The sequence below is a fragment of the Mirounga angustirostris genome, unplaced genomic scaffold (genome assembly GCF_029215605.1).
Source record: "Mirounga angustirostris isolate CCGP_5_RB_7025 unplaced genomic scaffold, mMirAng1.0.hap1 SCAF_3, whole genome shotgun sequence".
NCBI classification, from domain to species: domain Eukaryota; kingdom Metazoa; phylum Chordata; class Mammalia; order Carnivora; family Phocidae; genus Mirounga; species Mirounga angustirostris.
Window position 1 is genome coordinate 158449602 of NW_026991711.1, and position 22178 is coordinate 158471779.

The window sequence follows — 22178 nt, forward strand, 5'->3', positions numbered from 1 at the left end:
CATACCCTCCCCAGTGTCCATCACCCAGCCACCCCATCCCTCCCACCCCCACCACTCTAGCAACCCTCAGTTTGTTTCCTGAGATGAAGGGTTCCTCATATCAGTGAGATCATATGATACTTGTCTTTTTCTGATTGACTTATTTCACTTAGCTTAATACCCTCTAGTTCCATCCACGTCATTGCAAATGGCAAGATTTCAGGTTTTTTTTTTTATGGCTGCATAATATTCCATTGTATATATATACCACATCTTCTTTATCCATTCATCTGTTGATGGACTTCGTGCCTCTTTCCATAGTTTGGCTATTGTGGACATTGCTGCTATAAACATTGGGGTGAACGTACCCCTTTGGATCACTACATTTGTATCTTTGGGGTAAATACCCAGTAGTGCAATTGCTGGGTCATAGGATAGCTCTATTTTCAACTTTTTGAGGAACCTCCATACTGTTTTCCAGAGTGGCAGCACCAGCTTGCATTCCCACCAACAGTGTAGGAGGGTTCAGAAAGGGGGGATTATTAATGGAGGGGTAGGAATGTGCCAATAGCTGCTGACTTAACCAAATCTGATTAAACCTTTCAGTCTTGGGACTGGGGTCAGAGTAGAATCTGTCCCCAGGTAGGAGAAGATTCAGTGGGTGGATTTTTTTTTTTTTAACTGCAAATATGAGTATCAGGAAAAGCCTACTGAGCTTATGCTAGAAGACAATAGTATGAAAGACTTGTTAGATTAGGGTCCAACCATTTTCTCAAAGCAGAATGAATTACATAATAGCCTTTATGAACAGATGCTCAGAATAAAGGATTTAGTGCAAGGTGTGTATGTGTGTGCGCATGTGTGTGTGTGTGTGTGTGTGAGTGAGAGAGTTTGAGAGAGAGAGAAGCTGAGACTGTGTGTGTTTGCCTTCACATGAGGGTGAGAGAGAAGGCTGCTAAGGGAGGGAAGAGATAAAAGTCCAACTGGATAGCATCTAGTTGAAACAAAAAAATTTTGTACACTTATATGCTGTACTTTCTAGCAGCTTCTTCTTCTTCTTTTGCTTCTTCTTTTTCGAAGATCACCGACTTAAATGTTAATAAGGTGACACTGATTTTAATACTTTAAAAAACAAATTATTATCAGAATTATATATACAAACCTGTAGGATGGGAAGTCTTTGTAGATGACATTAATATTGGAGAACAAGATAATGAGTAAGATAACTGTCATTTACATTTCTTTGAGGACAACCCAAGAATGTTATTTTTATAAGGGTAACAAAGAAAAATGAAGCTCTGAAATAACCATATAAAGACAAAAGTAAAACATAGTAATAGTTGAATATCAAAGAAAAAAATGGTAGCCTAAAATAGGTTATATTTGTGAGGATAGCAAGTAAAGATATTTCCTGTAGAAGAGAGGTAAGGATTCCCTGAACTAGTTAGTGGAGATGAAGGACATGTATGGTTGTTTTAAGTCTGGGGGACCTTTTACTTTCTTCTGGGGGTAATAAAGGTGGGTCACTTGAAAAGGAAACTTTGATTTTCCCTTCCTGTCTTTTACATAGGAGGAAGAAAGAAGAGAGCATTTGCTATTACAGATGCAGTAGAATCTCACTAGAGGGTGGTGTTGGTTCTAAAACCAGAGGTTGCTAATCTGCAGTACATTCATTACTGGGCTGCATTTATACTTAAAGAAAAGGTAAACTTGAGTTTTCTCAGTCTTACCTAAAAGTTGGTAAATGTCAAGTCTGAAACCTCTCAAGGGCCTTATCCAGTTCTGACTGCTTGCAGCCCCAGAGGAGAGAGATAAAGTAGCTGAGATTACAGGAGGAGTTAAGTGGCAGATTCTAATTTCAGCTCCTGCACGAAGTAGTAGACAAGAAACCAAAGCTTCCCAGGCCTTCATCTCATCTGTAAAATAAAAAGGCTGTCCTAGATGATCCCTTAATCTCCTTGCGTCTCTAAAATTCTGAAATTCTAACAAATTCTAGGTCTTAAAGGCTGAAGAATTTCTGATATTCTTGGACAGCCAAAGGAGTATGTATCATCTCAAATTATCGAATTATTAACAATTAAAATATAATTAATGTTATAAATAAGGTATAATATAGATTTGGATATTAAAAAGCCTTTAAACCAAATCATCGTTTTCTGTCCTACTAGGGAACCTCACAGCCATCTTTTACATCTACCTGAGCATTCTGTGGTAAATTACAGTGACATTGCATTATCTAAAGATATATCTCTGCTTGGTTGCTAACTTGCTCGAAATAGCAAAATATGCTTATATAGGATTATCTAGAGAAAGTAGGTTGAACCATTATCAAATAGGGATATTTTAGGATAGAATAAATCCCCCACCTCATCTTGTACTTAATCAACATCCATCATATCCATGCTTTGCTAGGAGTCACTCTCCAGAGGGATTTAGTTGGTTTAGTTGCCTGTTACCCTCACCTCTTTTACCTGATTCCCTTTCCTTGTTATGTTTAGTCACATTGCAGAATGAACTGAAGATCATTTTAAGAAACCTGAATCAAATTATTCAGCTTCAGGGCCCCAGTAAACCCTAGTTTATCTCTACATGGACTTGACTTCAAAGGGTTGGTGTGAGAGCCTGCAAACCCCTGATGGTGCGAAGCTGCGCTCTGTCACCTCAAACACTTTGACGTTAGGGCTCAACACCAACTTTCCTCCAAACTGCTTTGCTTTGCCAAAGGTTTCCTTCACTCGCCCCCTCCCCCATCCCCGGATTTTGTTGCATCTTCAGGCCCATTTCGAACATCTAAACTTCCTAAAACGTACACGAAGCGCCTGCGGATGCGCACACGCGCGCGCGCTCACACCTTCGCTCGAGCACACGGGCCGGCTCCCAGTTACAGAACACATTCTTCCATTCTTCGCGCTCGGGCACACCCCTTCGCAGTGGGGATTGGTCGGGCCGACCCCTCCTCGGCGGCGCTAGGCTCCTAAGAGGCTCAGACGCCTGCCAATCCCCACGGGCTGTCAAAACAAGTCTTCCCTCCCTGTCACAACAGAGCGGAGTGGAGGCCGCCGCCGCCGCCGCCGCCGCCGCACTTCCTGGGGCCGCTGCGCCGCCGTCCGCGGGCAGGTGGCGGGTGCGACGGGCCGCGGGCGTCCGGCTCCGGCCCCCCTCAGCCGCAAGCGTCCCGGCCTCCGAGGCCGCCCGGCGAGGCGTTTGCATCACATTTCGGACGCCTCCCTCTCCTTTTCGCCTCTCCTTCTCCCTCCCGCTCACATCTCCTTCCCCATTCCCGCCGCCGTACCCCAGCGGACCGCCGGCCTCCTGGACCAAAGCCCGCGGACGTCTCTATACAAGCGATGTCTCTTCTCCAGAAAGTTGCCGCCGCCGCCGCCCCCGGGCGGTGAAACAAAGTCTGGCAGAGCCGCCTCCGGGTGCAGGAGCGCACTCGTGCCCAGAGGCTGGACTCCGCCGCCGGGCGTGCCGTCTCCCCCAGAGAGCCCGGAACGCCGGCCATGGCCGAGGGCGCGGCGGGCAGGGAGGGTCCCGCGCCGCCGGACGCAGCCGGATGTGAAGACGACCCCCGAGTGGGTCCGGACGCCGCCTCCGGAGAAGGCGTGGCCGTGGCCCCTGGGGGCAGGTGGAGGGACCGTCGCAGCGGGGTCGCGCTGCCGGGCGCTGCAGGGGCCTCGGCTGACAGCGAGGCCGGCCTCCTGGAGGCTGCGCGGGCGACCCCCCGTCGCAGTAGCATCATTAAGGTAAGCGAGGCCGCGCCGCCCCAGGAGCGTGGGTGTGGGTGGTGAGTGGGTCCGGGATCCAGGCAGGATGTACGGTGTCGGAGGCATCGCAGGCTCGGCATTGTTTTCTCCCACCTCCCTCATTACCAAACCTTCCTTCCTCGTCCGGAGATTCCCAGACTCAGCTCTTGGCCGTGAGAAGCAGAAGTCACTTTTTTTTTTTTTCCTGACAGCAGAGGAAAAGTTCCGCTCTGCGTCTCTGCGTTTTGATAGATGCTTTCCCTCATTTTCTCTGGAAGCTTCACTAAACCGTTGATGCTTCGAAGGAGGAAGGAAGGATTCAATGTAAATGCAGACCAGGGATGGTTATGCATTGCTCTCCGGAGAAAGGTTAGCCCCCACCCCAGCCCCCTCCCCCCCAGTAAAGGAAATGCACGGTTTACCCTCGAATGAAACACACACACACACACACACACACACACACCCCAACAGCCCCCTCCCCAACCCAAAAACAACCCTCCAGACTCAAACGGTCCCGAAATCCCAAGAAGCGTGAACTTTCCCGGTAGACAGGCAGAGTTTTCAGCGGACCCTCCGGCCAAGTGGAGAGTGATGGTGGAGCCCTGAGTTTCTGCACTGCAGAAAGAGTGAGCAGAAAGCAATCAATCCCCCAAGCATCATCCCTGGTCTTTGTGGTTACCGTTGCATGCAGGGAAAATGCTTCCCCACCCCTCAACCACCAGACAAGATTTCTCCTCATCTATTTGGCAAGAAATTTGTAAGCCTCTCTCCCTTATCTCTTTCTGTCTTCCTTCCACTTGGGGCTTTTGAAAATCCGTTTGAGATTTCATCTTTTGGGTGCATGACATGTGGTAAGGTACCCTGAAGTCACTCTCCGACAGGCTTTGGAAAAGGGCCTCTTAGCATAAATGAATGTGAGTAATCATGTGCTTGTGAAATTAAAATTGGTTTTGGTAGAATAAGTACTCAGTATGGAACTGTGTATGTATGTGTGTGTGTGTGTGTAAATATATATATATATATCCAAAGATGATAGTGAAAGATGGACTTGGAACTTCTTACTATTTTCAATTTACTTGGTGTGCTAATACATTCAAGACCCTTGTTCAGAGTTAAACTGTGTAACCACCATAATGCATGTCTCTTTCTCAAGCTCAAACTCCCCTTGCCAGTGTGGGAAGACTGTGCCCACAGTACATCTACCCAGCTCCAAGTATTGTCTAGGCTTTTCCCCAACACTGACACATGGAAGTTTAAAACCAACAGGAAGATTTCTATATAAAAAGAAGAGTGGGTGGTAGTTGCAAATGACTTGTAGTAGTTTTTGTTATTTTGTGCCTTTTAGATTATGTGAAAAGGAGTGTGCTATTCTGGGTGTGAATTTGGATAGAAAAGAAATGATCACTTTTTTTCCCTTTAACCCACAGGTCAGAAAGCGTATTATTTTGAAACTTAAAAAACAGCACAATTAGGGAACAATTACATTTTGGATTCTAAGATATTGGTACAACATGAGGTCCTGTGCTGTGAAAACAAACACCTGAAGATAGTTTAAAATAGACCATCATAAAAAACAGTAGGCTCTATAGTGTTGTAAAAAATAAAAGTGACAGAGTGTAAGGAATATACAAATTCTTGCAACTAAATTTGTAATTTTTAAATTGTATTATGTGCTGGTTTATATTCTCAAAAGGGCTCGTGCTGAGTAATTGTGCCTCTTTTGTTTTGAAGTTCATTTTTTGTGACAAAAAAGAGGGAGGCAACAGAATATCAACTTGATTTTTTCCCTATTTAATGGTAGAATGAGCATTTAATAAATGGCCTTTATAATTAAAGATAATAGAAAATGAAGTGAATTGTTATTATTATTTTAAATTAGGTTTTATTGAAAAAGTAATGCAAGCATATGATAAAAAAAAAATCAAATGTTATGAAGGAGCATGAAGGGAAGACTCCCAGCCACCCCACACTCCCACTTACATAGTCTGCCCCCATAGCTGTTAACACTTTAAGTATCCTTCCAGAAATATTCCATGCATATGTACGCATATGTATCTGTATATATCTGTGGTGAGTTATGGACATTCTTGATTTATATAATAAAATTTAAATAAAGTTTACAGGCCTCATATTTTCAAATTTGCTCCAAATGTTTTTGATTCCCTGTGGGTTGTCCAAAATCACTGTGATGTGTGAGTTAATCTTCAGGAATAACCTGGAAGGTCATTGATGGGCAGGGTCCTCAGGGTCTATTCCCAGAGGCCTTTATTCCCTTCCAATGGGGAAAGAAGCAGGTGATGGGGTTCTGTTCCACACAATCTCTGAGATCAAGGACCTTTCTGTTTACATCTTGAATCTGCTGCCCCATGGTTAGTTCACTTTAGCAAAGTAAAAAGGAGAGTCTCTAAAAAAGGTCTAGATCCTATAAGAAATACGTAGCACATATTCTATAATGAGAGAAAAATGCATTTTTCAGAGTCTGGCCAAGGATTCTTTTTATTTGCATTAAAACATACACAGAAAAGAAAGGCTTTAGTACATTTTATATTAATCAAACTATTAAATTTTCTCTGATTGTTCCAAATAGCCTTAGTATAGTGATAATTCATGATCATAACTCTGAGCCACTGAAAGATTGTGAATCATCAAATATTAAATTATTTTCAGCTCAGTTTAGGATTTTGTTTCTATTCTAATTATTTGACTGCTAATTCTCTATTAACTTGAATATTAGAAAAATCAGAATAGTGCATTCCTTTATCATGCCAGAAAACAGACTATTTTGTATATTAATAAAAGAAATGTCTTGTATATTAACAAAAGGAATGTTTTCAGTAAATTTGCCCTCTCTAATTTGTGAAAACATGGTTTTAGTTGAGAAAACAATTTCCTTCTGAGCTGACGAAGACAATAACAACATTTATCTTTACACATCTTTGTAAAGTCTTCTTTCTACTATAGTTGTGTTTCTTTCCTTATATGCCAAGTCCTAAGTTTTAAAAAATTTAATAGGAGACTTAAACTAGGTTTTCTTTAATCCATCAATTTTTTCCCTATGTTTTTCTGTGTGATTATTTTTGGTAGCATTGACACTGATAAATGCTGCCTGTTTTTGGTAAGTGCATTGTTGAATGCCACAATATTGCAATAGACTCCATCTTAATTGCTTTTTGATGACTTGTGGTTTAAAATGACAAGTTAGTTACATGCAAGACTGATAATATCTAACAATTATGTACTATTCTGCATGTGAATATATTTCTTTTTAAGAAAGTAGACCATTTTTCTATCTAATATTTGATATCAACCTTATAGGTTTAAAATATTTAACACTTTAAATTGTAGTTTATGGCTCTTGAACTCCGTAATGTTTTGGAAATAGAAAGCAGTGTAGCTCATTCCTTATACTAGATGATGTGAACTGGGTTACATACATGTTTTCAGAATAGCAGTTGATTTTTCTTCTATTATATGTAAAGTATTGAAGGTTTCTACTTTTTCCCTTTCAATTCTACTTAAGTATGAATTCTCTAGAAGAAATCATCATTTGGATCTCATGGACATAGGTTTGTGGGAGGAAGATAGGATCTGGAAATGAGGTGTTGATTCTGGCACTGGAACAGCTAAAGTAATCGCTTTGGTGTTTTTTGTGTCATTATTTTGTGTCATGGCCATTCTCATTTTGTCATGTCCATTGTGGAGCTGGTATAGTGGGTTTCTGAGCCTTCGCTTCAACGATACGCCTTGGGCACCTGTTGATGCATATCAAAATTATGACTATCTTCAGAGGGGCAAGAGGAATTTTATTCACATTTACCAAGTACCGCCTACTATGAGTCAGGTGCTAAACTAGGGGCTTTTATACATTATGTCACTTAATCCTCACAGCAAACTCTCTAAAGGAGAGAAAAGAGGCACAGAAAGCTACTAGTACAATGTGGAGTTAGGGTTCATACCCATGTCTGCTTAATTCCAGAATTTGTGCTCTTTTGCTGACTCTCAGAGGCAGGGAGTCCACAATCTGCAAATACTTTCAATTCAAAAGTCATGAATACAATAGGAACATATAAGAGAATGGCAGAAGAGTCTGAATCTTGGGCCTTATGGCTTGTGGGGGAAAATTATCCTTTCTCTGCTCCCCCACTTCCTGACCCAGAACACCTCAAGATGGATGGCTCTAGGAAGGGATGGCAAGCCTTTCTGTCTTTGGTATTGACAGGTACAGGCCTGAACTGTATTTTAAAAGGCAGAGCAATTTGTCAGGTGTTCGACTTGTCATCAATAAATGGAGTGCACATCTATTGTTTTACACCAGGCGGCTTCTCCCATGCCCCTACAAGCAGTTGGGTTTGTGAGGGGTTGTACTCTCTTTTAGACTGATACAGAAAGGGAACAAGTACCCGGGGCATAGGAATATGTAGTATTCCAGGAGAGTGATGAAATAGGGGCTCTTAAGTTGGAGCTCTGAAAGCATCTTGTTCCTATAATAGGGTACAATAGACAAAATTTATTGTGATTATTGAGTATGCTAAAAGTGATCATGAGGGACGCCTGCATGGCTCAGTCGGTTAAGAGTCTGCCTTTGGCTCAGGTCATGATCCCAGGGTCCTGGGATCCAGTCCCACATCGGACTCCTTGCTCAGCAGGGAGCCTACTTCTCCCTCTGCTTGTGCTCTCTCTCTTTCTCTGGCAAATACATAAATAAATAAATACTCTTTAAAAAAATAAATAAAATGATCATGAAAATTTTCACTAAATGGTCAACTTCTATAACAACAATTTTTTGTCTTATTTTAAATTGTCACCAATGTACTATGTATCTCAGTTAACACTTGATGGCAACAAAATAATAGTATGATGAAGTATTGGAATAGTTCCTTGGATTGAAAATTGAATTTGATTTGTCATTTTATTTGTAATATCTTACATGCATGTGTTTAAGAGAGATATAATCTAGTTTATTTTCAACTATACCATTTTAACTCATTTCACTAATAATTCATCTAGCATTACTTTGAGAAAAGTGGGATTGTATATGGTGAATAGAAAGGAATCATTATTTATATTATCATTAACACTCCAGGGAGAAGAAAGGCAGGTTAAATTCGAAAGCAATGCAATCCATCTAAAGCAAAACAAAACAATCTAAAAACTAAACTATTTTAGAAAGTGTGCTTCGTTTCCAAAGATCTCTTAATTCGTATTTGTAAATTTACAAACGTGTATAGCAATTACAGGCAAGGATGTTGTGTTTTTCCTTAACAATGCAACTTTGTATTCAAAAGATTAAAGCACCTTTGAAAGATAATATCTACTTTGTTAATTCTTTCATGCTGACCTCTTCAAGAGCCTTTTAAAAGATGCTAAGTCTGTATTAGACTAAGCATGGGCAATATGCATAAGTTGGCAAACTTGTATTATTGTGTGGTACAATGTGATGGTTAGAAATGATTGTGAGATTGTATTCAGAATACCTTCTTTTTGAGGTGCTGAGGGAGATAAATGCACATGGAAGGCAAAAAGAGACAAAAGAACACCAAAATTTCAAGGCAGAACTCTAGAAAGTTGGACCTGATGACCTTGTAGGGGCATTCCCCTAAGGCACAAGTGATTTCAGACCAAAGTAGGCCAAATAGCTTGTGTGCTTAAAACCCTCACCCCACATCCCAGTTCTGACAGCCAATGATGAGGGTGGGCCGCTCAGGAGCACAACTCTTAGGGACAGAAAGTAAGGAGTCAGCAGGCGGAGAGTGCGTTCCCTACAAGCCTCCCTTGACTCAGGCTGGGTTAGGGTCTTGTTCAGAAAAAGGGCACCTGTGTTGGAAGAAGCAGTGCAAAAGGCACTAGTTCTGACCCCCTTCAGGTCAACTCTTTACGTTGGGTTGAGCACAAAGAGAGAACACCATGCTACATGCACTATGACCTTTCTCTCCTTTGAAAGCTTTGCTTCCATAAAACATAGTCCGTCATTGTCCTTGAACTTGTAATTTCTTAATTATCCTGACTAATTTTTGGAGGACATGGTGGAGGAGGACCTAGGAGTTTGTGCTCCCCCTAGAGGCTGACATATAAGATGCAAAGATATCTCAGCATTTGGTGAACTGTTTTTAAATATTTTGAAACGATTGATTCTCTGCTATAATTAAATATTACATATTTAGAAATATTAATAATTCAATAGATTTCTTTTTACGTTTAATCTAATAGATAAAACATCTTGAAGAGATTTTCCTATTGAGACATTTTCTTTATAATAAAAGCAAAAGCTTATATAACTTCTATTATAGTCTGGCATTGTTCTAAGCACTTAATGTGTGTTAATTTAGTCAAACCTCACAATAACCATGAGGTGAGTATTTTTTATTATTATCTCCATTTTTATAGGTGGAGAGATAAGTGACTTGCCCAAGGTCACATAGGTAGCAAATGGCCAAGGCAGGAAATAGACTCAAATAGTCTAGCTCTAGAGGTTGCTTTAATCTTTATGTTATACATCCTCTTAAATAATATTGATTTAAACCTTAACCACTGTGGATGAAATGGCAGACATTTTATGCTTACCTTAAAAACTAAGTTTAGCTGACAAATTTAAAAGAAGTGATTCTGAAAAACAGTTTTGGGAAGCTCTTAAGGATTATTTGAATACATTTTTAAAATACATTTTTAAAGTTTTATAACCTTTCATGTAAAATACCTATGGCTTTACGTTAGTATTGTACTCCACCTTACCTTGAGAAGAGTGGAACTCCTATTAGCATTTTACTCTTTGACCAGAATTAGCATCTTTACCATGAGACATAGCTTGTGATCCAACTTTGGTATAAATTACACAGGCTAAGGAATGGCTTGTTACTTAATCACTGTAATTTGATATAATTTATTTTATAGTTTGATAGTTTTGTCTTCCAGCATCAATAAATCAATAAGGAGTATTTGAGTTTTTAACCCAAGGAAGTTGTAATTTTGTTAAGTGGTAGTGTATATGATGTTGTATGATTGAGATTTCCTTCCAATTACATTTGAGGTAAGTGTAGTTCCTCACACATAAGAGGGCTTGGCAAATATTTGTGGAATTCTATTAAACTGAAAGTCTATGTAGTCATTTATTTTATTATTCTTATTCTTATTCTTTTTTTTTTTTTAAAGATTTTATTTATTTATTTGACAGAGAGAGACACAGTGAGAGCAGGAACACAAGCAGGGGGAGTGGGAGAGGGAGAAGCAGGCTTCCCGCGGAGCAGGGAGCCCAATGCGGGGCTCGATCCCAGGACCCTGGGATCATGACCTGAGCCGAAGGCAGACGCTTAACGACTGAACCATCCAGGCGCCCCTCTTATTCTTATTCTTATTTTGGTGGGAGATAGAAATTCCAAATATGTGGGAAATTCAAATACATGATTATGTCAAGAAATTACTGTGCTTATGGCTGCTTTATTGTGTTAAAGGTAATGAGTCTGTTCTGCTGTTCAGAGATATAGTGTGGTGACCAAATGGTACTCAGAGGTTTGTCTCCATCACTTGGAGACTGGCTAGGTATTAAAGGCATAGTCAGCTCTTCTGCTGAAACATCCATATGTTAGTTTTTATTATCTATCTGCAATTATGTTAAATTGTTATTATTTTTAAAGATTTTATTTATTTATTCATTTGAGAGAGAGCATGAGCGGGGCAGGGGCTGGGGAGAGGAGCAGAGGGAGGAGCAGAGGGAGAGGGACAAGCAAACCTCACACTAAACGTGGAGTCTGATGCAGGGCTCCATCCCATAACCCTGAGATCATGACCTGAGCCGAAATCAAGAGTTGGCTGCTTAACAGACTGAGCCACCCAGGCACCCTGCAGTTATGTTAAATTATTGAAAAGACAGTGGACCTTGGCTTTTTCTTTCTCTTTCTGTTTTCTTATTGCAGCATTTGCACTATATTTGGTCACATTCTCTTAAAGTGGATTTTTTTTTGAAAGAAAAAATAAGGCTTTCCCCAAACATCTGAAACATTAAGGAATATTTTCCCTATACTTTCTTATGTTCAGTAAGTATGGGATCAAGCAAGTTTTGTGATAAATGCAGTGGTGTGTGTGTATGTGCATAGTGTGTACACGCTTGTGCTAGACACATTGGAAGTCAGAAGCCTCAATAGCAGATGACCTTTTGATGCTATAGCTGTCTGTCCTACATCTGGAGTGATAGTCTTTATCCAAAGACAAGGTTGTCACAAAAGTAGCTGCAAGGGCTATGAAAAGTCATACTCAGAAGTGTTAGCAGTTAAACTTGACTAGATGCTGAGAATTTTGGAGTTTGGGAGAGAAGAGAAAAAGAAGGATCAGGGTGCGTTAGAGGGGAATGGAGTCAGATGGGACCATATTTATAAATGGGCAGGGTAAATGGCTTAACAAATGTCTCTTCACTTGGATCATTCTGCCAGAAGTTGTTCATTTGGGAATTCAGGTTTTTTAGATTTTGATGGCTTTTTGGTTCTTCTGGAGAGCCTTTTAACTAATTAACACCTCACACCTTAACACACCAACAGTAATTGCTGGGCACAAAGCCCTTTGAGCTAAGAGATTCCTGGGAATGATCTAGGAAGGATTGGTCTGGGTTGTTGGTCAGAATGTTTGGCATTAAAGATGAGTTTTGTCTACTTTGCTGGTTTTCTAGCCCCAGCCCCAGGAAAGTCCAAGGAAATTCTTCATTGTTGTACCCTCAGCATGACAGTTTCACCAATACAGAGAAATGGCTTCTGACAAACAAGTCAAAATAGAAGTTAGTATAACAAGATGGGGTAGTTGGGAGTGCTGGAATTAACTATCACAGCTCAAAACAAAAATCTGACATTTTACAGCTTCAGGGAACCACGAACTGTTGTGTTTAGCCACTGGTTCTGGTCTTATAGAGAAGTTTGATTTCACTACTACCCTTGCCCATCCCTCTATCCCAGGCTAAATAAGAGGAGGACTGGGAGGGAAGAGGTAATCTTGGAGTGGTGTTATGGTTCCTGAAGAGCCTGTTCCTTCCACTTTCCTCATCGGGGGGATGAGGGAGGGGGATGGTTCATGACATTTTCTAAGTCAGAGAAAGAAAGGACTGGAAGAATGTGTAATGGTGGTAGCATCCAACAGTCTCCCTTTCTACCAAGTCTCCATATAAGTTGGGACTGATGCTCATCTCCTCTCTGGAAGGTACTCAGTCCCTCTCTGTAAGGGATCATCAGAGCCCCTAATACTGTCCTGGGTGTTCAGAAAGGGAACACTATAGAAGATGGCCAGGAGTCTTGCTGGTGTCCCACCCAAAGAAGCCATTTGGGTAGAGGGACTCTTAACAAAATACTGGGGCAGGGGCTGGGTGAGGGGTAAGAGGAAGACATCAGTGTCCAAGTCAGACCTCTAACAGCAGGATGATGAATATGCAGGGAAGGAGGAGACTGTGGAGAACCAGCAACTCCAGAGAGTTTGTATTTGGATGCCTGCCTCACAGAGAGTGCCAAAGGTCAGTTTAGTGTTAACCTAAGGAGAGGAGAAAACTAACTCAGTGAGGCCTGCAACATCCCTCTGGGACTATCTATGGAAGACCTTGGACTCTCCTATCCCTCCTCCAGCTGAGCTCTAGGAGGGAAGTGCAGAGAGGAAGAGAAAGGGAGCAGTGGATAGAGTAGACCCACCCCCAGCTCCAACCACTATAACCGCCATTCTAGCTTGCCTTGTGGGTAATGGGGTAAAGAAGAGGACTTTGAATTGAACATGAGATTGAAGTTTTAAAATGAATAGGACTGAGTTTTGTTTTGTTTTGTTTTGTTTTTAATTTTATTATGTTATGTTAGTCACCATACAATACATCATTAGTTTTTGATGTGGTGATCCACGATCCATTGTTTTCGTATAACACCCAGTGCTCCATGCTGTATGTGCCCTCCTTAATACCCATCACCGGGCTAACTAATCCCCCCTCCCCCCTCCCCTCTAAAACCCTGTTTGTCTCTCAGAGTCCATAGTCTCTCATGGTTCATCTCTCCCTCCAATTCCCCTTCCTTCTCCTAATGTCCTCCATGCTATTCCTTATGTTCCACAAATAAGTGAAACCATATGATAATTGACTTTCTCTGCTTGACTTATTTCACTTAGCATAATCCCCTCCAGTCCCATCCATGTTGATGTAAAAGTTGGGTAGTCATCCTTTCTGATGGCTGAGTAGTATTCCATTGTATATATGGACCACATCTTCTTTATCCATTCATCTGCTGAAGGGCATCTCGGCTCTTTCCACAGTTTGGCTATTGTGGATATTGCTGCTATGAACATTGGGGTGCATACGGCCCTTCTTTTCACTACATCTGTGTCTTTGGGGTAAATACCCAGTAGTGCAATTGCTGGGTCATAGGGTAGCTCTATTTTTAAATTTTTGAGGCACCTCCACACTGTTTTCCAAAGTGGCTGTACCAACTTGCATTCCCACCAGCAGTGTAAGAGGGTTCCCCTTTCTCCACAACCTCTCCAACATTTGTTGTTTCTTTCCCTGTCCATTTTTGCCATTCTAACTGGTGTAAGGTAGTATCTCAATGTGGTTTTGATTTGAATTTCCCTGATGGCTAATGATGATGAACATTTTTTCATGTGTCTGTTAGCCATTTGTATGTCTTCTTCAGAGAAGTGTCTTTTCATATCTTCTGCCCACTTTTTGACTTGATTATTTGTTTTTTGGGTGTTGAGTTTGAGAAGGTCTTTATAGATCTTGGATACCAGCCCTTTATCTGTAGTGTCATTTGCAAATATCTTCTCCCATTCTGTGGGTTGCCTCTTTGTTTTGTTGACTGTTTGCTTTGCTGTGCAGAAGCTTTTTATCTTGATGAAGTCCCAAAAGTTCATTTTTGCTTTTGTTTCACTAGCTTTTGGAGATGTATCTTGAAAGAAGTTGCTGTGGGTGATGTCAAAGAGGTTACTGCCTATGTTCTGCTCTAGGATTTTGATGGATTCCTGTCTCACATTGAGGTCTTTCATCCACTTTGAGTTTATCTTTGTGAATAGTGTTAGAGAATGGTCGAGTTTCATTCTTCTGCATGTGGCTGTCCAATTTTCCTCGCACCGTTTATTGAAGAGACTTTTTTCCATTGCATGTTTTTTTCCTGCTTTTTCAAAGATTATTTGACCATAGAGTTGAGGGTCCATATCTGGGTTCTCTATTCTGTTCCATTGGTCTATATGTCTGTTTTTGTGCCAGTACCATGCTGTCTTGGTGATCACAGCTTTGTAATATAGTTTGAAATCGGGCAACGTGATGCCCCCAGCTTTGTTTTTCTTTTTCAACATTTCCTTGGTGATTCGGGATCTTTTCTGATTCCATACAAATTTTGGGATTGTTTGTTCCAGCATTTTGAAAAATGTCATTGGAATTTTGATCAGGATGGCATTGAAGGTATAGATTGCTCTGGGTAGCATAGACGTTTTAACAATGTTTATTCTTCCGATCCATGAGCATGGAATATTTTTCCATCTTTTTGTGTCTTCTTCAATTTCTTTCATGAGTGTTCTGTAGTTCCTAGAGTAGAGATCCTTTACCTCTTTGGTTAGGTTTATTCCGAGGTATCTTACGGTTTTTGGTGCTGTTGTAAATGGAATCGTTTCTCTAATTTCTCTTTCTACAGTTGTGTTGTTAGTGTATAAGAAAGCAACTGATTTCTGTGCATTGATTTTGTATCCTCCCACATTACTGAATTGCTGGATGAGTACTAGTAATTTGGGGGTGGAGTCTTTTGGGTTTTCCACATAAAGTATCATGTTGTTTGCGAAAAGAGAGTTTGACTTCTTTGCCAATTTGAATACCTTTTATTTCTTTTTGTTGTCTGATTGCCTTTGCTAGGACTTCTAGTACTATGTTGAACAATAGTGGCGAGAGTGGGCATCCTTGACGTGTTCCTGATCTTAAGGGAAAGGCTCTCAGCTTTTCCCCATCAAGGATGATATTTGCTGTGGGTTTTTCATAGATGGATTTTATGAACTTGAGGAATGTTCCCTCTATCCCTATACTCTGAAGAGTTTTAATCAGGAAAGGATGTTGTATTTTGTTGAGTGCTTTTTCTGCATCAATTGAGAGGACCATATGGTTCTTCTTCCTCCTCTTATTAATGTGTTCTATCACATTGATTGATTTGCGAATGTTGAACCACCCTTGCATCCCGGGGATAAATCCCACTTGGTCATGGTGGATGATCCTTTTAATGTATTGTTGGATCCTATTAGTTAGGATTTTGTTGAGGATTTTGGAATCCATATTCATCAGGGATATCTGTCTGAAATTCTCCTTTTTGATGTTTTCTTTGCCTGGTTTGGGGATTAAGGTAATTCTGGCCTTACAGAATGAGTTTGGAAGTTTTCCTTTTGTTTCTATTTTTTGAAACAGCTTCAGTAGAATAGGTATTATTTCTTCTTTGAATGGTAGAATTCCCCAGGGAATCCATCAGGCCCTGGACTCTTGTTTTTTGGGAGGTTTTTGATCACTGCTTCAATCTCGTTACTGGTTATTGGCCTATTCAGATTGTCAATTTCTTCCTGTTTCAGTCTTGGCAGCTTATAGGTTTCCAGGAAGGCTTCCATTTCATCCAGATTGCTCAGTTTATTGGCATATAGTTGTTGATAATAATTTCTAACAATTGTTTCTATTTCCTTGGTGTTAGTCGTGATCTCTCCTCTTTCATTCATAATTTTATTAATTTGGGTCCTTTCTCTTTTCTTTTGGATAAGTCTGGCCAGTGGTTTATCAATCTTACTAATTCTTTCAAAGAACCAACTTCTAGTTTCTTTGATCTGATCTACTGTGTTTCTGGTTTCTAATTCATTGATTTCTGCTCTAATTTTAATTATTTCTCTTCTAATGAGTGGCTTAGGCATCGTTTGTTGCTTTTTCTCTAGTTCTTTAAGGTGTAGAGTTAGTTGGTGAATTCGGGATTTTTCTATTTTTTTGAGTGAGGCTTGGATGGCTATGTATTTCCCCCTTAGGACCACCTTTGCAGTATCCCATAGGTTTTGGACCAATGTGTTTTCGTTCTCATTGATATCCATGAATTGTTTAAGTTCTTCTTTGATTTCCTGGTTGACCCAAACATTCTTGAGCAGAGTGGTCTTTAGCTTCCAAGTGTTTGAATTTCTGCCAAATTTTCTTGTGATTGAGTTCCAGTTTTAAAGCATTGTGGTCTGAGAATATGCAGGGAATAATCTCAATCTTTTGGTATCGGTTGAGACCTGATTTGTGACCCAGTATGTGGTCTATTCTGGAGAAAGTTCCATGCGCACTTGAGAAGAATGAGTATTCTGTTGTTTTAGGGTGGAATGTTCTGTAAATATCTATGAGGTCCATCTGGTCCAATGTATCATTCAAAGCTCTTGTTTCCTTCTTGATTTTCTGCTTAGATGATCTGTCCATTGCTGAGAGTGGAGTATTGAGGTCTCCTACAATTAATGTATTGTTATCAATATGACTCTTTATTTTGGTTAACAGTTGGCTTATGTAGATGGCTGCTCCCATGTTGGGGGCATAGATATTTACAATTGTTAGATCTTCTTGTTGGATAGACCCTTTAAGAATGATATAGTGTCCTTCTGTGTCTCTAATTACAGACTTTAGTTTATTTTTTATTTTTTTATTTATTTTTTAAAAAATATTTTATTTATTTGTTTGACAGAGACAGACACAGCGAGAGAGGGAACACAAGCAGGGAGAGTGGGAGAGGGAGAAGCAGGCTTCCCGCAGAGCAGGGAGCCCGATGTGGGGCTCGATCCCAGGACCCCGGGATCATGACCTGAGCCAAAGGCAGATGCTTAACGACTGAGCCACCCAGGCGCCCCCAGACTTTAGTTTAAAATCTAATTTGTCTGATATAAGAATTGCTACCCCAGCTTTCTTTTGAGGTCTGCTGTCATGGAAGATGGATCTCAATCCCTTCACTTTCAGTCTGGATGTATCTTTAGGTTCAAAATGAGTCTCTTGTAGGCAGCATATGGATGGGTCCTGTCTTTTTATCCAATCTGCAACCCTGTGCCGTTTTATGGGAGCATTTAGGCCATTCACATTGAGAATGATTATTGAAAGATATGAATTAATTGTCATCATGTTGCCTGTGAAGACGTTGTTTTTATAGATTGCCCCTGTAAATTTCTGTTGTATATCACTCTTGGGGTCTTTCTCCTTTTATAGAACCCCCCTTAATATTTCTTGCAGGGCCAGCTTAGTGGTCACATATTCTTTCAGTTTCTGCCGGTCGTAGAAGCCCTGCATCTCCAGGACGCGAATGTTTGTTTCATTCCCCAGATTAGGGAAGTTCTCAGCTACGATTTGCTCAAATACATCTTCTAGTCCTTTCTCTCTCTCCACTCCCTCCGGGATTCCAATTATCCTGACATTGGAACGCTTCATGGTGTCACTTATTTCTCTGATTCTATTTTCATGGATTCTGAGTTGTTTTTCCCTGGCCTCCTTTTTTCCCTTTTTATCTATTATATTGTCTTCCAGGTCGCTTATTCGTTCTTCTGCCTCACTTACTCTAGCTGTTAGATTATATAGATTGGATTGGATCTCATTGATAGCATTTTTAAGTTCTGCCAATTCACCTTTCATTTCTGCCCTTAGAGACTCTATGTTGCCATTAATTGATTTCTCCATTCTAGCCATTGTCTTCACAATTGCTAGCCTGAATTCCATCTCCGACATCTTGGTTATATCTGCATCCATTTGTAAATCTGCAGCATAAGTCATAATCTCTGAGTCTTTTCTATTTTGGGGGTTCCTCCTCCTAGTCATTCTGTTGATGGGTGTTTGAGGGAATGTATAGAGTCCAAATTATTGACCAGAACCCAAGCAAGATGCACCTGTTTTCTTGGGAACTTAGGGTTGCTGGCCTCTTGTTTTCCCAGCCTGTCTTCTGGGCGAGGGGCCTGCCACGCTGTTATTCAGGCAACCCTGCTTGGGCAGAGTTGCCCTGCCCCCCTGTGACAGGGGATGGGCTCAGCGGGAATCAGTTTTTGGGGCTTTTGTTTTCTGGAGGCTTTCCGTGGCGGCTTTCCGCGTCTCTTCCGCGAGTCAGAGCAGAAGACACAGTTTCCAACCCTCTGCCTCAGAGCAGAGAGATCGCAGTCTGTTCTTCAGTGAGCTCTCCAGGCCACACTGTCTCCGTTTCTGTCCATGCTGCTATAAACTGCTGCATCCTGGGTGGTGCGCCCCTCCGCAGTGCCCCCAGTCCTGCCTCCAGGTTGGGGCACGTCTCTGCCCTTTGTGCTTCTAAAGATTTTTTTTTTTTTTAAGATTTTATTTATTTATTTGAGAGAGAATGAGAGACAGAGAGCATGAGAGGGAAGAGGGCAGAGGCAGAAGCAGGCTCCCTGCTGAGCAGGGAGCCTGATGCGGGACTCGATCTCGGGACTCCAGGATCATGACCTGAGCCAAAGGCAGTCGCTTAACCAACTGAGCCACCCAGGCGCCCTGCCCTTTGTGCTTCTAAAACTGCCAGCTGCTCCCAGTTCGCCCCTGCGACCCCGGCGCTCCAGGGTTCCCGCCCTGGGGGCTGTCCTAAAGTCCTTTCCCCGCCACTACCGGTCTGAGAGTATGCCCTGTCCCCAGCGCGCGAGGCTGTCGCTCACCAGCGGTGTAGGATCCCCACGGCCAGGCACCCTCCCGCTGCTGTTTATCCTCCGATATCTGCCCGTGGAATCTAGGACTGAGTTTTTATGAACTTGAAAGAACCCTTCTAATAATTGAGAGAGACCAAAACATTATGGGGTTTGAGTGAGCTATTGGTAATAATCAGAGTACCCAGGGAAAAGAGGATCTGAGATGGTATAGTTGGGAAAAATAAAACTCACATGTTTGTACTCTAACAATTTGAGATTGCTTAACTATAAATTACATTATTATAGAATTGGAGAGCTTAGAGATCATTCTCTAAATTTACCCTTTCATTTACTAAGCATGGCTGTCTACCATCTCTCCCATTTATCCAGGGCAGATTTCATGGTGTGGTATACAGTAACAGGTACTAATATTATCAAGATCTGATAATATAATAATAATTCTGATAGTGTGATAAGACATAGCTATCATTATCATTTCAATCCTAGAGATAAGGAAGCTGAGGCTCTGAGAGGTGTGGAAACTTGTTTTAGGTCTCACAGCTATTAAGGTGGGTGGAGGGCAGAGCTTTTCCTACCTATTTTCTTTTATCCACCAAACCTGCAACTCCAATACTCCAAATTTCCAAAAATCAGTAATTTAAGAACATATTGATCTGGTTGGAATGGGGCCAGGCAGAAAACAAAGTTAAGGTGGTTCAACCTTGCATTGTTCTGCAATAAAAGCAACCACCATTTATTGAGCTAGGTGCCCATACATCATTTCATTTAAGTTGGAAGTCAGAGGGATCTAAGAAGCAGTAATAGATCAAAGGTGATTGTTTTGGCACACCTCCTAGATTGGGAGTTTGGGTTTCTTACTCATCCAAACCTACATTTTAGAAACCCTAAATATACTGCTGCTGTAAGAAATTACCACAAGCTTAGAGGCTTCAAATAACACAAATTTATTATCATATAGTTCTGGAGGTCTGAAGTCTGAAATGTGCCTTACTGGGCTAAAATCAAGATATTGTCAGGGCTGTGTTCCTTTTTGGAGGTTCTGGGGAAGATGGTTTTTTTTTTTTTTGCTCCTTTTAGCATCTAGAATCTGCCTCCTTTTTTTGGATCATGGATCCTTCCATCTTCAAAACCAGTGATGGGTGGTAGAATCTTTCTCACATCACCCACCCTAACTTTGATTTTCTACCTTGCTCCCTTCTAATTCTTATGCCTCCGTCTTCCATATTAGAGTATCCGTGGGATTACATTAGGCTAACCCAGATAATCCAGGATAATCTTCCTATTTTAAAGTTGGCTGATGAGCAACCTTAATTCCATCTGTAGTGTTAATTCCCCTTTGCCACGGAAACTAATATTCACAGGTTCTGGGGAATAGGACATAAAAATCTTTGGGGGCCATGATTCTATCACATCCCAGTTTCAGAGCTAGGTAATGGCTATAGTGCCAATTTTTTCCAATTTCGGATGAATTTTATAAGATTCTTTAAACAAAATGATAATTTGTTAACAGATATGAATAGTCCATTGGGTTAAGATTCAGGATTTTGATAGTAGTTTTATTTTATTTTACTTTTTAAAAGATTCTATTTATTTATTTGACAGAGAGAGAGTGCAGGAGCAGGGGTGGGGAGGGGCAGAGGGAGAGGGAGAAGCAGATTCTCCACTGAGCAGGGAGGCAGCTGCCCAGGGGCTTGATCCCAGGACCCTGGGATCATGACCTGAGCTGAAGGCAGACGCTTGACCAACTGAGTCACTGAGGTGCCCCTTGGTAGTAGTTTTAAAGAAAGACAATTAGTTTATGGATTTTAGGAACATTTCATTTCTAAATGCATCTGCAGTTTTGCATGTTCTACTTTTTTATGCTTTAATATAGAACTTTAATAGAAAATTGAACTGAAAGAATCCTTAGAGTTTACTTTGTAATAGTTGAATCCACCTCTTTGCAGATTTGGAAACTGAGACTTAGAGAGGTTACAGACTTCCTCAAATCATAAAGCAAATTGGTGGATAACTGCTTTTTATGATCTTATAAGATTTAAAAGAAGAGGATTCAGTTTTCTGAGTTTATTCTTAATGTATCCTTCATCACAAGGGCACCTGGGTGGCTCAGTCAGTTAAGCATCCGATTTTGACTCCGGTTATGATCTCAGGGTCCTGGGATTGAGCCCCGCCAGGAATCCCTGCTCAGTGTGGAGTCAGCTTCTCCCTCTGCCCCTCCCCCTGCTTGTGCTCACTCTCCTCCTCTCTCTTTGTCTCAAATAAATAAATAGAATCTTTAAAAAAAAAAAAATATATCCTTCACAACAATTGAAGGACAATTTTCAGGTTCTCACAACATTCTTGTGTGTTTGATTTTATTCTGAGTAGACTGTACCTCTGAAACTCTCTGGAAAAATAGATTCCATTGATCTCTATATTTGAGCAAATGTCCACCTCTACCCTCACTGTTAAAAGTATAAAACTTCCCAAATCATAATTGGAAAAAAAGGGACAATGTTGCAGATAGGGGAAGATTTTCTGCAGTGAAGATGTGGGTAATTTTGTTAGGGAATGAGACTTCATTTTATTTTTTTTCCTTAAGAGGTATTTTGATGAGTCCTAGTGGCTAGTTTGTAAAATCAACTATTTATTTTACCTTTTTCAACTTTAGTGAATAAGATCCACTAGAAGAATCATATTTTAGAAGCTACTTGTAACACCTACACAAAACACATACTTACCTGGGCCTTGGGTCATTATTGTGTATGCATTGTCAGTGTAAGTCCAGCCCGTGTGGCAATGTAAGGTGTTAAAATAAGAATATAATATAATATAATATAATATAATATAATATAATATAAATTATAT

General features: G+C 40.8%; 1 protein-coding gene across 3 annotated transcripts in view; it reads left to right on the forward strand.

Moving 5' to 3' along the window:
• The window catches only part of PLCL1 (phospholipase C like 1 (inactive)), a 365254-nt gene that overhangs the window by 15529 nt on the left and 327547 nt on the right, over window positions 1-22178 (forward strand). Inside the window, exon 1 of one of the 3 annotated variants that reach the window (XR_010410263.1) lies at window positions 3017-3725. The exons of 1 other annotated variant lie outside the window; for it this stretch is intronic. Coding sequence is in view for 1 of the 2 variants with exons in the window: in XM_064586874.1 (XP_064442944.1) it covers window positions 3483-3725 (243 nt within the window). In the remaining variant the exon portion in view is untranslated. Of the gene's footprint in view, window positions 1-3016; window positions 3726-22178 lie in introns of those variants that run through there. One more of the 3 variants, XM_064586874.1, reaches the window with a different exon arrangement.